Raw genomic sequence first — 14965 nt, 5'->3', positions numbered from 1 at the left:
CCGCCTTTGGCGGGGAGTGGGAGCTAGTAGTTAACTCCTGAGCGGTTGGAGGCCATCCTCACTCTCAGGCACGACTTCCTAGTTCGTACACAGAAGGGGCAGGGTACCTTTTTCCTGGCTGGCTGGCCGGTTTACTCCGGCAGTCTCCCATTGGTTGGCTAGCGGGGCATCATAATCACTTCCCGGTCGCGCTGCGGCCGGGTTCCCGTTGTGCATCACACAAACTACGCGTCCCGTGCGGCTGTGCGGCGGCGGAAGCGGAAGCGGGTACGGAGGTACCAGCTGGTCTCCGGAGGGGGATAGGGGGCTCCATGAATGGAAGCGGCGGCGGCGGCGGGAGCGACCTGAGCTGGGCTCTGGGGCCAGGGCCGGGGGCTGCCCAGGGCCCGCACCTGTGTATGGGGGCGGCTGGTGGATCCTGAGAGCGAGGGCCGGCGGCTGGGCCGAACTGGGAGGGGCGGGGCTCGGCGGCCTCGGGCCGGAGGCGCGTCGGGCTGGAGCCGGTCACGATGCCCCGGAGGAAGCAAAGCCACCCGCAGCCCGTGAAATGCGAGGGGGTCAAAGGTCAGGGGTCAGGGGCCTTGAGCAGGGAGGAACAGGGGTGGGGTCAGTATAGTGGGCTCAGGTCAAGGTGGAGGGGTACTTCTGAGGTTTGGGGGCGGGTGATCTTGCTCCTTAGCTACCCACCAAAGCATTAAGGGAACCTGAAAGGGTCATCGAGTACGGGAAGTGCAGCTCACAATGGCTGGCTCCCTGGTTCGGGTTATGGGCACGGCTTGGGAGGGAGATTCCACAAGCACCCCCCTCTCTTTAGTGGACACTGAAGACTCCTTCGACGAAGGACCCGGGACCCTGGTGTTGGAGAGTGATTTGCTACTAGGCCAAGATCTGGAGTTTGAGGAGGAAGAGGAAGAGGAGGAAGGTGATGGCCACAACGACCAGCTCATGGGTTTTGAGAGAGACTCTGAAGGTGTGTTTAGGGGTCATGGTTGAGGATTAGTGGCTATTTTGGTGACTTGAGCCTTTTAGAAGTCAGTGTCAGTGACCAAAACACTTCCTGCTACAACTTAGGACTGGCCTGGCTTGGTTTGCTAAAGGGGTCCCTCAGCAGCATCACTTAGCTGGGGTGAAGTTCTGGGTCGGGGCTAACGGTGGCATGAATACAAAGGTGGGTGACAGCGTCAGAGTTAATGCCCTTTTAATAACCTTGCCCCTAGCCCCATTTCTGTATGTGCACCTCGAGGTTCTTGGAAGGGACTTGTGTGAATAAGCTACTCTCTCACATGTAGCAGCAGATCCCTTGTGCTGAGAGGTTTGTTTCCACCCTTTTAAGTCTCATTTCTCCCTTGAGTATTTTTATGTCAGGGCAAGAACCCCCACATAAAAGAATCTGCCATTCTGTGTAATTTCCACTTTGTCTAAATTGTGCCTCCTTGAGATGGGTTTCATTTTATAATCAGCCTTATACAGAAACCAGTGCTTACTAGTTTGTATTTTTACTTTTGTTACCTCGAACGTTAATGTTTCACTTCAGCCTGTGAGCCTACTCCAAGCCCTTGATCTTTTCCGTGTAGCAGAAATGGTGTAGGGCAACCCTAGTGTCAGTAATTAGGCTCAGAGAGGTAGATGGATTGAATGTTCTGAAGTCAGTGTAGGGGAAACCTAGATTCCTAGGAGAGATCTAAAAGGTTTTGTTTTGTTTTCATCAAATGAAGGGTGGAGCTGATAAGTGGGGCCATAAATGAGAAAAAGAAATAATTTGGAACTTTATCTTGAACCGTGTTGATTTCTTTCTCGTCCTTATTTCTGTCTCACCAGGAGACTCTCAGGGGGCCAGACCTGGACTTCCCTATGGGCTGAGTGACGACGAGTCTGGGGGCGGCCGGGCACTAAGTGCGGAGAGTGAAGTTGAGGAGACAGCCAGGGGTCCAGGGGAGGCCAGGGGTGAGAGGCCAGGCCCAGCCTGTCAGCTGTGTGGGGGGCCAACAGGTGAGGGGCCGTGTTGTGGGGCAGGAGGGCCAGGTGGGGGGGCCCCGCTGCCCCCACGGCTACTGTACTCATGCCGCCTCTGCGCCTTCGTGTCCCACTACTCGAGTCACCTGAAGCGGCACATGCAGACACACAGCGGGGAGAAGCCGTTCCGCTGTGGCCGCTGCCCCTACGCCTCAGCCCAGCTCGTCAACCTGACGCGACATACCCGCACCCATACTGGCGAGAAGCCCTACCGCTGTCCACACTGCCCCTTTGCCTGCAGCAGCCTGGGCAACCTGAGGCGGCATCAGCGCACTCACACAGGGCCTCCCACACCTCCCTGCCCGACCTGTGGCTTCCGATGCTGTGCTCCACGACCAACCCGGCCTCCCAGTCCCACAGAGCAGGAGGGGACAATGCCCCGACGATCAGAAGGTAAAAAAAGCAGACCAGAGATCCTGGGACGTGGGTGGGTAGCAAGAGGGATACTAAGATTAATAGCCCGTGCCTCATTGTTCCCACAGATGCTCTGCTCCTTCCAGACTTGAGCCTCCATGTGCCACCAAGTGGTGCCAGTTTCCTGCCAGACTGTGGGCAGCTGCGGGGTGAAGGGGAGGGTTTGTGTGGAACTGGATCAGAACCACTGCCAGAGCTACTCTTTCCTTGGACTTGCCGGGGTTGTGGACAAGAACTGGAGGAGGGAGAGGGCAGTCGGTTGGGAACGGCCATGTGTGGGCGCTGCATGCGAGGAGAGGCTGGAGGGGGTGCCAGTGGGGGCACCCAGGGCCCCAGTGACAAAGGTTTCGCCTGTAGTCTCTGCCCCTTTGCCACTCACTACCCCAACCACCTGGCTCGGCACATGAAGACTCACAGTGGTGAGAAACCCTTTCGTTGTGCCCGTTGTCCGTACGCCTCTGCTCATCTGGACAACCTGAAACGGCACCAGCGCGTCCACACAGGAGAGAAGCCCTACAAGTGCCCCCTCTGTCCATACGCCTGTGGCAACCTGGCCAACCTCAAACGTCATGGTCGCATCCACTCTGGTGACAAACCTTTTCGGTGTAGCCTTTGCAACTACAGCTGCAATCAGAGTATGAACCTCAAACGTCATATGCTGCGACATACGGGCGAGAAGCCCTTCCGCTGTGCCACCTGCGCCTACACCACTGGCCACTGGGACAACTACAAGCGCCATCAGAAGGTGCATGGCCATGGTGGGGCAGGAGGGCCTGGTCTCTCTGCCCCCGAGGGCTGGGCCCCACCTCATAGCCCACCCTCTGTTCTGAGCACTCGGGGTCCAGCAGCCCTGGGTGCTACTGGTAGTAGGGCTCTCCATACAGACTCACCTTGAACTAGGTTCTTTTACCTGGGTCCTTAGGAATTAGCCCTGCCTCTCCTGCATTTTATACAAATGGACTAGAAACCACCTTTCCCTTTCTCCCCCGCTGGCCAGGGGTCCACACAGACTAACCTAGGCACTATATGGACCAGCCTGAATCCCATGGGCAGGGGCCATATGGACCAGGGGGCCTGGTCTTGGCTCATGTACTTAATTTAGTGAGCTCAGTGATTAGGCCCTTGGATTTACTGCCACTGCTCCCAGGGGCCATGGATGAATTGGCTGGGGGACTGCCCAGCCTATCACCTGTTTAACTTATTTCAGTGCTTTATAATAAAGGAAACACTAACAAAGCCATGTCTATGCGGAATTGGCAATGACAAATAGGCCTTACCCTTAGCTTAGCCCTTGCTGTGATAGGGCAGTGAGAGGGAACCAGAGGTAGGCAGCAGTCAGGCTGAGTTTAATGATGGGGTGCTGGGTCAGACCATTCACAGACCTGTGCCCACCCTTTGCCCATGGCTTGGCCCTAAGGAAGCCAGAAACAGCCCATGGGGAGCAATGGGTTTCTTTCCCGAGACAAGTAGCCATGGTCCCTTGAACTTTGTGCAAAATACTAAATGCTAATTTGGCATCAAGGGCCAGCTCTGAAAAAGAGACAGTGATCTTTTGCATAGCCAGCCCAGGTAAGGAAAGGTAGGTTAGGAGGCCCCTGGCCAAGAGGAAAGGAGAGAAGTTGGAAGAGTAGGAAGACTCCGCTCTTGGGAGCATAGGCACAGGTCAAGTCTGTGTACATTTCCTCTGGGGTAGAGGGCAGACATCCAGGCAGCTGAGATTACAAATCCTCATCTCCAATGCCCTCGAAGGCGAAATTGCCATGGACGGCACTGGCACTGGCATCTGTGCTGGGACTGCCAATTCCCCGCAAGCTCACAGCACTCAGTTTACTCTGTAACAGAGGTGTGGGGGGGGGGGGGTCAGAGGATGCATCCTGTAAGCCCCCTGTGGTGAACCTCACCAACCCTGTAACTCACTGAGAGTTTGACCATGGATTCCCGGCTGGCATCTGGTGATTCCTGGGGAAAAGGAGGCAGAGCAGTTAGATTTAGGAGAAGATGGAAAGCAAGGCAGGACTGGGAGCCAAGGCCAGGACTGACATTAACTTACGAGCAATGGTGGGGACTTCACTGCTTGCTGGCTGTCTGAACGTCTCAGGGTGCCCCCCACCCGCCGACGCAGCATCTGAGGATAGACCCAAAGTACTGATAAAGGCAGGCACATTCTCAGAGCCCAGTCATTCCACTCCCTCCCAAGAGAAACCTTCCTAGAACTTATCAGGAGAGCACAAGCACACAGCTGCTTGATCTCTAGAGCCTTTACCTTCCTGATGCTGCCCCCAGACTTCTTTACCATCAGCTCGTCCACCATGGACTGTAAGCAGATGCTCATCATAATGGCCTGCAGGGAAGAAGAGAGTTCAGACTGATGAGAGATGTCATCTCTAGCCAGGTCTCCCAATACAAGGATTTCCACACCCATAGAGTCCTGGAAGCCTAGACTTGGGGACTTATGGGCTCACACCTGTGGGCTAGTGATGGTGACCCACTGTAGCCGGTCCTTGCTCATGAGGTATTCAAAAGCCAATTCCAGGCGCACCTCACCCCGACCCCGGCTTGGACTGCTCGTGCCTCCACTGGGGAGTGGCACCTAAAAGAGGAATAAAGCTCAGGTTGAATTCATTTTTCGCCAAGTGTGGACCTCTGCAGCCTGGACTCTCAAGGCTTACCAGGTCCCATCTCATCTCAGAATGCCTCCCCTCTCATCCCAACTCACAGAAGAAAGCTTGGTGTGCTAATGGAAAGCTGAGGCAGGAGGATCATGAGTTCAAGGATAACTGGGCTACATAGTTCCAGGTCAGTAATAGGAACACAACTAGAAGTTGTCTCACAAAAACAAAACAAAACACACCAGAAACAAAACTCAACTCACAGAGGAGGTCACACGCCAGCATCTCATGCGGGTGACCCGGAAGGAGCCTTCACGGAGTTGCTGGCCAGGCAATCGCAGCTGGAGACTGAGCTCACTGTTGCCCGCACTGACCACCACAGGGCAGTCCTTCTCTGGAAAGTCAGCCACACAGGCATCAAAGCGCAGGTAGCCATAGTGCCGCAGAGTTTGAGCCAGCCGCAAGAACTGAAAAATGGTCACCAAGTATGGTGAGTTACAGAGGGAGTAGCTCAGACTACCCTTGTAGGGGATAATGCAAAAAGCTCACCTCCTTCTTGGAGACTTTCTCTTGCAGAGATTTGAGCTGCCGGTGCTGCTCTTTGGTGACCAGGATCCAGCCATGCTCAATATCTGACACCGTCTATATACAGTGAAGACAATGAATAGGAGCTTGGGGCTCCCAGTTAGCAGTTCCAATGAAGTGCCACACAAGAGCCATCTGCAGTGAGACCCTGACCTTGTCAGTCTCTAGAGGCAAAGTTGTACCAGGAGCTCTGATAGTATTCCAGGAACTTCCCATGAACTGGGAACGAGACATGGTGTTTTCTTGGGGGAAGTGGAGTATCAGCCATTTCAGGGCAAGGGCTGTGAGGCACCTCCAAGCTCACCTGAGCATAAAGTAGGTTCAAGCCGACGCGGTTCTCCATGACATCGTCATCATAGGCAGAGTCCCAATAACTGTGAGGTCAAGGGGTAGAAATGAGTAATAGGGCTAAAGCTGGGGTAAGGCAAACAAGCAACTCCAACTATGGGCTAATTAATACTAGTAGAATGGAGGGGGGGTATGGTGGGAGGTTTAGAGAAGTATTCCCGTCTTAGCCAGAAGAAGCTACCTCAGCATGTGCCCAGCAACCCAGGCCCTCTACCGCTATGAGGCCCGCCCTGACCTCTTTCTGAGCACAATCTTATACTCGTGACTCCGAAGACTGGTAACAGACACATAAGGCAGCTCGAACTCCTGCAGCTTCCGTACAACTACGATTAAAGAAAAGTGTGGTCAGACTAAAGAGGAAGGGAAACCAATGGAAGTGCTCGGAGGAAGCGTTCATTCTGACAAGAGTCAGGCAGAAGCCCTGACACAGTAAAGGCCATAGACACTCACAAGAAAAGGATCCATCTTCTTTTTCTCGAACAAGGAAGAGACTAAAATACCCGATCAAGTCATCAGGAAGATCCAGCTTTGCAGCCACAGCCTGGGAACAGGAAGCACAGCTTGTCCAACCAGCTAGTTTTAGTGGAGCACATAAGTGTTCACTGTGCTAAACATGCACCTCACCTCCAGCACATCTTCCGTCTGATCACAAGTTAGTACATTGACCAGAACTTTCTGTCCATTGCTGAGCAGCACTTCCAAGGAAACTTCCTCTGTGGGGACTTGCTGTGTCTCCTGTATGGACAAACAAGGATGGGTGACCCTACCTTGTTAATGTAGGCCTAGAGTCCTGTTCAGATGCACCCTAACTTCCTAATCCACTCTGGTATCATTCTTAAATTAAGGCTGGGCTTCCCTTAACTTCAGTGGTACAACAGCTTTTTGTTACATTAAAAAAGAAAGAAAGAAAAAAAAAAAAAAACAGGTGATAACCGTGTAATTAAAATGATATGGTCCCCCATCAGGTCTTTCTCTTAAACTTGGGTTACCTGTTGGGCCCGACGTAGAAAACTATTAAAGGTCTCGCTGCTCCCAAGCAATGGGTCTTGCCGAACTGTGGGGTCAAGAGAATATCCCAGTAACTTAAAACTCACTCAGTTTCCCTGAGTCCTCCTCGTGGCAGATCCACGAACCCCATTTCCTGGGCTGATGGTGGCCTGCCACATCCCCAGCTGGCCTCATCTCACACTGTTTGCATAAATTCTTCACCAGCCCTGCCCTTGGCTGCTATCTCCTTGACTCCAATCTACAGAACTAGGGAAATAACAATGTTGTCGATCTAAAAGCTTACCCGATACAAAGTTCTCCCACCAATCTAAATTACTCAAAACTAGTGTTATACTAGTATTTCCAGGTTGCTTTACTAGTATGGAGGTTCATAGTGATGGCTATTTGCTTTACTAATAAGTAACATCAGACAGGAAGCTTCCTGTTATTACAGGGCATATGACAGAGCCATCTGACTTACTCTTTCCCCAGGGTCCTCAGAACATCCATGCACTCACCAGCTTGCATGTACTTCTCTAACTGTTCTCTCCTCTGTTCTACCTCTGCAGGTGTCAGAGAGAAAAGCTTCTTTGGGGGGAATGCAGGAAGCACATTGGCCCCATACTCCTTCCGAAGCTATGTAGAGAGAGAAAATTCTTGAGTAAACACAGAAACTGAGAAGTAGCAACTGAGACCAAGTCCTCTTGATCTATTCTAAGTGGTCATCTGAGAAAAGATGACTTTGGAAGAGTCAGGATTTCAAGGATCTTGGGTATAATTTTTTGTTTTGTTTTTCAAGACAGGGTTTCTCTGTGGCTTTGGAGCCCTGGAACTAGTTCTGTAGACCAGGCTAGCCTCAAACTCACAGAGATCCATCTGCCTCTGCCTCTGCCTCCCGAGTGCTGGGATTAAAGGTGTGGGGCCAACACCTGCATCTTGGGTATAAAGTCTTACATGTATTAGGGTGGGTTTTCATGGGGTTCAGGAGCCCTCTGATTATCTAGCAAGTCTATTGACTGAACCCTCACAGGAAGTAGAGAACACTTACAGGGAGCATCCATGTGAACAAATAAAGTCACAGGATGCTCATACAAGTGTGTTGAAAGGGCTTTGCTGATTCAAGAATATATTTTTCATCTGGAGAAACTGACTGTAGAAATTAGGTAGCTTGTTCAGGATTGACAACTAGCTGTCAGATCCGAGGCTCTCTACATAGTTGAATACACAGCTCACCACCTCATGAAGAAGGGAAATACTGCATCACCGACACATGACTATTGAAAAGTTCTATACTGAAAGGTGCCAAGAACCAACGAGAAAAACAGCAAATGGTTTGTGTTAAGGAGGGAAACGAATTTCTAAGTTGTAGCTTGGGCTAACAGGGTTCAGTTTTTCCATGCAAGGGCAAAGGATGAAAAAGCAGTTAGCTCAGAAAAGGAAGGAGGACGTGATTATAGGGAGGAGCAGGTATTGTGGGAGACAAACTGCTTGGGAGTTCCCTGAAATGTCCCGCAAACAAGGCACACCTTCCCCCGTGGCAGTGACTAAAGAGGAACGCAATGAAAGGGGTTTAATGGCCATGGGTATGGAAGAGCTTGAAACTGCATCTAGAGAGGGGCTCTCCTCCCACCTGCTCGTGCAGCCCCAGGAGCTGGCTGTAGCGCACCCGACAGTGCAGGACTCCATTCACGTGAATGTTATAGGCCTGAGGACACAAAAGCAGGCAAACATCTCAGGGTCGAAGTCCGAACCATCTTTTGCCCCCAGAAACCTGGCCGGAAGTTGACTGACAGATCCGTCTGTGCAACATGCCGAGGTTCCTCCGGAGTCAGCCTGGTTTCCCCCACTCCCTCCCCCCAACCCCGAGCCAGGTTCCAAGCAGAAGGCCCCGTTCAGGGGAAACTCGGGCGCCTGTGCGGCAGTTTCCTTTCCGGGGATGACAGTAATGACCATCACTAGTTGCGGCCTGGCCGGGGGAAGCAATCGCCCAAAGAACCCATTGGAACTTGGGATGACTTCTGTAGGAAGCTGGGACATGAGATGGCTTCCAGGGAGGTTCGAAGGCTGGAGGCCGCTCCGGCCCGTTATCCCCGCCCCGGCCCAGCTCTAAAAGCTCCTCACCACGTAGGCGGAGCCGCCGCTGTCCCCGCTGCGGGACTCGGTTTCGGGAATGGAAAAGTGCATGTTCCCTAAGGCAGAGCTCCGGACGACCAGGGCCGTAGCGGCTCTGTTCGCTCGCCTCCGCCACTCAGCGCGTCTCCGCAGCCCAGCTCGCCATTTTGGGGGGGGCCTGAACTCCGAGGTGGGAAGGCTGTAGGACGTCGGCTCAGCAAGCAGCAACCTCGGCATGCTGGGAGCTGTAGTCGAGGGCCAGAGACTATCCTAATTGGCAACCCAACGTCCCGTGGTCCTGACCACGACCCGTAGTCCGGGGCGGGACCCAATGCACGCCGGAAGTTGTAGTCCTCTGGGGATTAACTCCGCGGAGGCCGCAGAAGAGCCTGCAGCCCAGGTGGCGCTGTAGTCTGAGTGACCTCGACGGGAGGAGCCCTGGACCGACAGTTATGGCCGCGGTGGCGGTGGCTGTTCGCGAAGGTGAGTGAAAGACTGGATACACCAGCTGGTACAGCAGCAGATGAGCCCCGAATCGCTGGTGCGGAGCCCCGAGCGCCTTTGGGCCTTACCCACCGGTTTCTGCTCATCGCCGGACTCTGGTTTACAAGATCTAGGGGCGCAGCTCGGTGCAGCTTGCCGGCTGTTCCCAGAAGGGGACTGACCCTTTTCCTCCCCCGCCTGTCCTTTGATCCTGCCGCTCAGTGCGTCCCCACGCGGATCCCAGAGCGCCTCGCTCCAGGCAGCCGAGCTGTGGTCATGCCAACCCAGCAGCCCGCTGCGCGGACGAGTCTCCCCAAACGCTCCCGGAGCCTCTCTGGCTCACTCTGTGCCCTATTTTCTGATGCAGAATCGAGATCCGAGATGAAAGCAGAACTTTCTCCTCGGCCAGGGGTAAGTGAAGGAGACCTCCCAAGTCTCCTGTCAAGCGCTGCAGGGGAAGCTGTGTCACCTTCATTGGGCCCCATCTCCCATCCCTTTTCAGTTCATTTCTCAGTAGAACCAGGTTTTTGCAGAGCTTAATAGTATGTGCCTAGAGCTCTGAAGAAGTTTCTTTCCTTATGAGATGTAGACTTGTAACAAAAGATAGCCTTGGTATTGCTTGGGGGAGAGCAGTTCTGTCTGTGTCTCAGGCAGCGGGGCGGGAGATGACCCAAGAAGAAAAGCTTCAGCTTCGGAAAGAAAAGAAACAACAGAAGAAGAAACGAAAGGAGGAAAAGGGGGCAGACCAAGACACTGGCTCTACTGTATCTGCCGTTCAGCGTCAAGGTACGGGGGCTTTTTAAAGGGCTGGGGCAGGACGCTGGTTGAAGGATTTGATGGGTGGGGGGGAGACAGAACAAAGTTGATTTGAGCAAGTACAGAAGAGGTTACTTGGGAGGCAGAAGTAAACACATCTCTATTCCGGGCCAGCCATTGCCTACACAGTGAATTCTAGGCTAGCCAGCAGTATAGAGACGGAAAAAAAAGTTTAGATAAAATAAAAGGGAAACTGGTTGGGACAAAAGAGATCACCATCTTTGGGCTTGGGCCCTTCTTCCCTCTGTCTTTAGTAGACCCAACCAGAGAACTCCCAGCACCTGGTAGAGAGCTGGGAGGCGCTACTGGGGAGAAAGTTCCAGCTGGCCGGAGTAAGGCTGAACTTCGAGCTGAAAGGAGAGCCAAGCAGGAGGCAGAGCGGGCCCTGAAACAGGCAAGGAAAGGGGGACAAGGAGGGCCCCCTCCTCAGGCCTGCCCCAGCACAGCTGAAGAAGCCACCTCAGGTATCTTCTCTTCATGTTAAAACTCCAGTTACTCCAAATTGTTGTGCCGGCGTGGGCTCCTGTTCTTACCTTGGGAGACAGAGTTTGAAATTTTTCTGTTGACTCCATCCCTGCTCCATCTTCCCAACTTCCTAATTTCTTGCTGACCCATATGCACTAAAAATACCTGTCAAGACATACAGTGTCTTGAAAACATACCATTAACTTTCAGGAGTGAAGCGACTTCCCGAGCACACCCAGATCGAAGGCCCCACACTTCTGAGGAGGCTTGTTAGAAAACCAGAGCGACAACAGGTTGGAAGTGGGTTTGGTACTTAGAGAATTGCCCTGGGCAAAGTAAAGGTCTAGAGACACTGAATAGTGGAGTCTAAGAAATAAGTTTACTTTCTTTCCAGCTTTGACCAATCAGGTTTGAACTCTGAACTATTGGACACATTCCTTTTTTTTTTTTGTCAAGGTTCCTACACGAAAGGATTATGGATCCAAAGTCAGTCTCTTCTCCCACCTACCACAGTACAGTAGACAAAACTCCTTGACCCAGTACATGAGGTAGGCTCTTCAGGGAAATGGTTCTAAGTCTAGGAGATTGAGGAACTCGGTGTTAAAAGCAGCTGGAAATTTGAGATGAGATGTGGGGGGGGGGGGTACAAACTCAAGGCAAAACTTAAGGGAATGGTGGAGTCTGTACTAGTGAAGGGAGTTCCTTTTCATCAGGGGCATGGGGCAAGAGGTACTCAAGTTCCCTTTAAAAGTATGTGACACCACCGTCCCATCAGCATCCCATCCTCTGTGATCCACCCAGCCATGGTGCGACTTGGTCTGCAGTACTCCCAGGGCCTCATCAGTGGCTCCAATGCCCGGTGTATTACACTGCTCCGTGCCTTGCAGCGGGTATGTCCCATTCTATTCTCTATGACTCTACCCCACTCCACAAGACTACCCAGCATGTCTCCCCAAGGTCTTCTCTGAGACAAAGAGACTTTCCTAATGAAGCATGCCTCTGTCCCATTTAGAGACCTTACTTAGGTGCCATTTTACTGATGCAATTGTGTATTCGTAGGTGATTCAGGATTACACAACACCTCCCAATGAAGAACTCTCCAGGGATCTTGTAAATAAACTAAAACCCTACATCAGGTGAGCACAGCCGCCATGCCAGACCCTTTGCATCTTTCTTATGCCCTTCTCTGTTTGCATCCTGCTGTTCTCTCTTTAAGCCCTAACCAGTTGCACAAACATGAGGTATTGTTTTTGCAGCTTCCTGACCCAGTGCCGCCCCCTGTCTGCAAGCATGTGCAACGCCATCAAGTTCCTTAACAAGGAAATCACTGGCATGAGCAGTTCCAAGAGGGAAGAGGAGGTGATGAAAGATTCTGGGAATGGGAAAGGCATGTGTCTGTGATTAGGATAAGCAGCACATTCTGAACTTCCAGAATACATGTGTTAACCTGCCATACAGCCCTAGTCACTGCTTAGGGAAGTGCTTAGACACTTGCACTCTTGGCATTTTGGGGCCTAGTTCAGGCCCATTGTTACATACTTATTCAAGCATATGGCATGGTGATTTTTGTTTTGATGTAGTCCTTGCAGTCTTGATTGTCCTGGAGCTTGCTATATGACCAAGTTGATTTGAACTCAGAGATCCTCCCGCTTCCTGAGTGCTTGGATCAAAAGTGTGCGCCACCATGCTGGGCACTATGGTATGACAGCCAGAGGGTAAATTATATCCATGTTGTATCAACATTTAGGCCAAATCAGAACTTAGAGAAGCCATTGATCGGTATGTACAAGAGAAGATTGTGCTTGCGGCTCAGGCAATTTCACGGTTTGCCTCTAAGAAGATCAGTGACGGGGATGTGATCCTGGTATATGGATGGTATGGTCAACACCTGACTGAAAAAACTGGGGACAGGGATGGTCAGAAGAAAAGTCTGCCCCTTGCCTTTGCAAACAGGCTGGCCACCAGTTAGCCGCTTTTATAACATCTCTTCTCCATGTCTAGCTCATCTTTAGTGTCACGAATTCTCCAGGAAGCCTGGGTCGAGGGTAGGCGGTTCCGGGTGGTGGTGGTGGACAGCCGGCCCCGACTTGAGGGAAAGCACATGCTCCGTTCTCTTGTCCATGCTGGGGTCCCCACCTCCTACCTGCTGATTCCTGCAGCCTCCTATGTGCTCCCAGAGGTGAGAGTTCTCACAAGAAAGGAACTCCAAAGATGAAAGGAGAGGGTATAGTAACACAGATGTAATCTTACCTTTTTATTCTTTCTCTTCTTTTACATTTATTTATTCATTGTGGCAGGGAGTGAAGGGTGGGGGTAGACAAAAGCAGCGTGCCCTGGCTCCCATGTGGAAATCACACAACACGTTTGAAAGGGTCAGTTCGAGGAAAGATCTCAGATTGGCAAGCTTGGCATTGACTTCACCCATTGAGCCACCTTACTGGCCCTTACCTTTTTGTAATAATAATAACAACAACATATTATTATTTTGAGACAGGGTTTCTCTGTTTTGGAGATGGGGAGGTCTCATTATGTAGTTGGCTGGCTTGGACTCACAAAGATCTGCTTGCCTTTGGCTTCTAAGTATTGGGATTAAAGGCATAAACCACCACACCCAATACCTCTTATCCTTTAATAGAAAAAAAAAAAAACCACAATTAGTTATCCTATAACCTGGAAATCTCAGCACTTGGAAGGCAGAGGTAGGCAGATCTGAGTTCAAGGCCAGCAATGGCTGTTCTTCCAGAGGTCCTGGGTTCAATTCCCAGCAACCACATTACAGATCACAACCATCAGATGGGATCTGGTGCCCTCTTCCAGCCTGCAGGCAGAACTTAAAAAATAAAAACTAAGAAGCAGCCACTAAAAGGAACAGGGCAGTTTCCCTGCTCTGGGATGATACAAGAGGGCGAGGTGTTCTCTAAGAGGAGCCAACATGGTTGTTGCTTAGTGCTACTGATCTGAACAGAAGCTGGGGACCATGTTATATACTAATAGAACTTGACATTTTTTTCTTCCCTTTCCATATTGTCTAAAACAAACAGGTTTCTAAGGTGCTATTGGGAGCTCATGCACTCCTGGCCAATGGATCTGTGATGTCACGGGTAGGGACAGCACAGTTGGCTCTTGTGGCTCGAGCACATAATGTTCCAGTTCTGGTCTGCTGTGAAACATACAAGTTCTGTGAACGTGTTCAGACCGACGCCTTTGTCTCTAATGAGCTGGGTAAGCAGAGCAGAACTGAGGCTTTGGGGGACCTGAGAAGACTTGAAGGGGGAGGGGAAATGAAACCAAGACTTCTTTTCTAAAAGGGTGCTAATAGGCCCACTCTTCTTTACAGATGACCCTGATGATTTGCAGTGCAAGCGGGGAGAGCAGGTGGCCCTGGCTAACTGGCAGAACCACCTATCACTCCGGTTGTTGAACCTGGTTTACGATGTGACTCCCCCTGAGCTCGTGGATCTGGTGATCACAGAATTGGGCATGATCCCTTGTAGTTCTGTGCCTGTTGTCCTTCGAGTCAAGAGCAGTGACCAGTGAGAGGGAGTAAGGGCCAATAAAAACCTTACTCCTTACCCTGTACCTCACTGCCTTTGTATCTCTTTGAGCATCTCTACCTCCTAGGTCAGGAGCCCACTCTGCATCCCTCATCACCCACTGTGAACCTATCTTTGGAAGCCCTATCTGGTTAGCTCCAGGCCAGTGCTTTGGAACAACATGGTTTGTGTAGGCATCAAACATATTCATAGGCCAGGCATGGTAGCACTCCGAGAGCTTTCCTTTAGTCCTAGCTGGGGTAGCCAGTCTCTGTCACATTAAAGGCCAGCCTGGTCTACATGAGTTCCAGGCCACCTAGGGCTATAAAGTAAGACCTTGTTCCAAAAACAACTACTGGGTCTGCCTGGGTGACTCATTGGCTAATTTCCAGAGGACTATGTTCAATTACAGCTCACACCTCTGTAACTCCAGTTCCAGAATATCTAGTGCCCACTTCTGACCTTGGGCACCAGGCATGCATAAGGTGACCATACACACAGACAAAATGCACATACACATAAAATAGTAACTGGACATGGTGGCATATGCCTTTAATCCTACTATTCAGGAGGTAGAGGCAAGAAGATCTCTTGAGTTTG

General features: G+C 51.5%; 3 protein-coding genes across 8 annotated transcripts; 2 read left to right on the top strand and 1 right to left on the bottom strand.

The window, feature by feature from the left end:
• The first annotated feature begins 211 nt into the window (after positions 1-211).
• Positions 212-3663, top strand: Znf513 (zinc finger protein 513). 3 transcript variants are annotated; one of them, XM_051181797.1, is made up of 4 exons: positions 212-275; positions 815-970; positions 1819-2406; positions 2496-3663. In XM_051181797.1, the coding sequence occupies exons 2-4, from the start codon at positions 946-948 to the stop codon at positions 3320-3322; spliced, it is 1440 nt and encodes a 479-aa protein (XP_051037754.1). In that variant the 5' UTR covers positions 212-275; positions 815-945; the 3' UTR covers positions 3323-3663. The 3 variants fall into 3 exon arrangements, with proteins under 3 accessions (XP_051037754.1, XP_051037753.1, XP_051037752.1); XM_051181796.1 differs by lacking the exon at positions 212-275 and adding an exon at positions 282-564; XM_051181795.1 differs by lacking the exon at positions 212-275 and having other exon boundaries at positions 675-970.
• Positions 3664-3752: 89 nt separating this feature from the next.
• On the bottom strand, positions 3753-9423 carry Snx17 (sorting nexin 17). The gene is made up of 15 exons (XM_051181804.1): positions 9078-9423; positions 8587-8661; positions 7475-7592; positions 6959-7023; positions 6594-6704; positions 6420-6510; positions 6205-6292; positions 5926-5995; positions 5586-5678; positions 5300-5503; positions 4892-5017; positions 4691-4768; positions 4478-4552; positions 4345-4386; positions 3753-4259 (listed from the first exon to the last, which is right to left on the bottom strand). Exons 1-15 carry the CDS (start codon positions 9303-9305, stop codon positions 4146-4148), a joined length of 1578 nt encoding a protein of 525 aa, XP_051037761.1. The 5' UTR covers positions 9306-9423; the 3' UTR covers positions 3753-4145.
• Positions 9424-9446: 23 nt separating this feature from the next.
• On the top strand, positions 9447-14411 carry Eif2b4 (eukaryotic translation initiation factor 2B subunit delta). 4 transcript variants are annotated; one of them, XM_051181803.1, is made up of 13 exons: positions 9447-9551; positions 9919-9962; positions 10202-10337; positions 10625-10831; positions 11043-11125; positions 11289-11380; positions 11608-11722; positions 11892-11968; positions 12089-12191; positions 12580-12707; positions 12834-13011; positions 13874-14054; positions 14170-14411. In XM_051181803.1, the coding sequence occupies exons 1-13, from the start codon at positions 9521-9523 to the stop codon at positions 14367-14369; spliced, it is 1575 nt and encodes a 524-aa protein (XP_051037760.1). In that variant the 5' UTR covers positions 9447-9520; the 3' UTR covers positions 14370-14411. The 4 variants fall into 4 exon arrangements, with proteins under 4 accessions (XP_051037760.1, XP_051037759.1, XP_051037758.1 ...); XM_051181802.1 differs by having other exon boundaries at positions 10622-10831; XM_051181801.1 differs by lacking the exon at positions 9447-9551 and having other exon boundaries at positions 9799-9962.
• The last annotated feature ends 554 nt before the right edge of the window (positions 14412-14965 follow it).

The sequence above is a fragment of the Phodopus roborovskii genome, unplaced genomic scaffold, assembly GCF_943737965.1.
Source record: "Phodopus roborovskii unplaced genomic scaffold, PHOROB, whole genome shotgun sequence".
Classification (NCBI taxonomy): domain Eukaryota; kingdom Metazoa; phylum Chordata; class Mammalia; order Rodentia; family Cricetidae; genus Phodopus; species Phodopus roborovskii.
This window is presented reverse-complemented; position numbering and strand designations above follow the sequence as displayed.

What these genes read in the sequence shown, in the direction of transcription:
- Znf513 (XM_051181795.1), top strand. Translation starts at nt 742, where the DNA reads ATGGCTGGCTCCCTGGTTCGGGTTATGGGCACGGCTTGGGAGGGAGAT. An exon ending in TTTTGAGAGAGACTCTGAAG is followed by an intron (nt 971 to 1,818) that starts GTGTGTTTAGGG and finishes CTGTCTCACCAG; the next exon opens with GAGACTCTCAGGGGGCCAGA. An exon ending in AATGCCCCGACGATCAGAAG is followed by an intron (nt 2,407 to 2,495) that starts GTAAAAAAAGCA and finishes TTGTTCCCACAG; the next exon opens with ATGCTCTGCTCCTTCCAGAC.
- Snx17 (XM_051181804.1), bottom strand. Translation starts at nt 9,305, where the DNA reads ATGCCGAGGTTGCTGCTTGCTGAGCCGACGTCCTACAGCCTTCCCACC. An exon ending in AGAAGATGGATCCTTTTCTT is followed by an intron (nt 6,293 to 6,419) that starts GTGAGTGTCTAT and finishes CTTTAATCGTAG; the next exon opens with TTGTACGGAAGCTGCAGGAG. An exon ending in AAGATTGTGCTCAGAAAGAG is followed by an intron (nt 5,996 to 6,204) that starts GTCAGGGCGGGC and finishes TTGACCTCACAG; the next exon opens with TTATTGGGACTCTGCCTATG.
- Eif2b4 (XM_051181800.1), top strand. Translation starts at nt 9,828, where the DNA reads ATGCCAACCCAGCAGCCCGCTGCGCGGACGAGTCTCCCCAAACGCTCC. An exon ending in CCTCCTATGTGCTCCCAGAG is followed by an intron (nt 13,012 to 13,873) that starts GTGAGAGTTCTC and finishes TAAAACAAACAG; the next exon opens with GTTTCTAAGGTGCTATTGGG. An exon ending in CTTTGTCTCTAATGAGCTGG is followed by an intron (nt 14,055 to 14,169) that starts GTAAGCAGAGCA and finishes TCTTCTTTACAG; the next exon opens with ATGACCCTGATGATTTGCAG.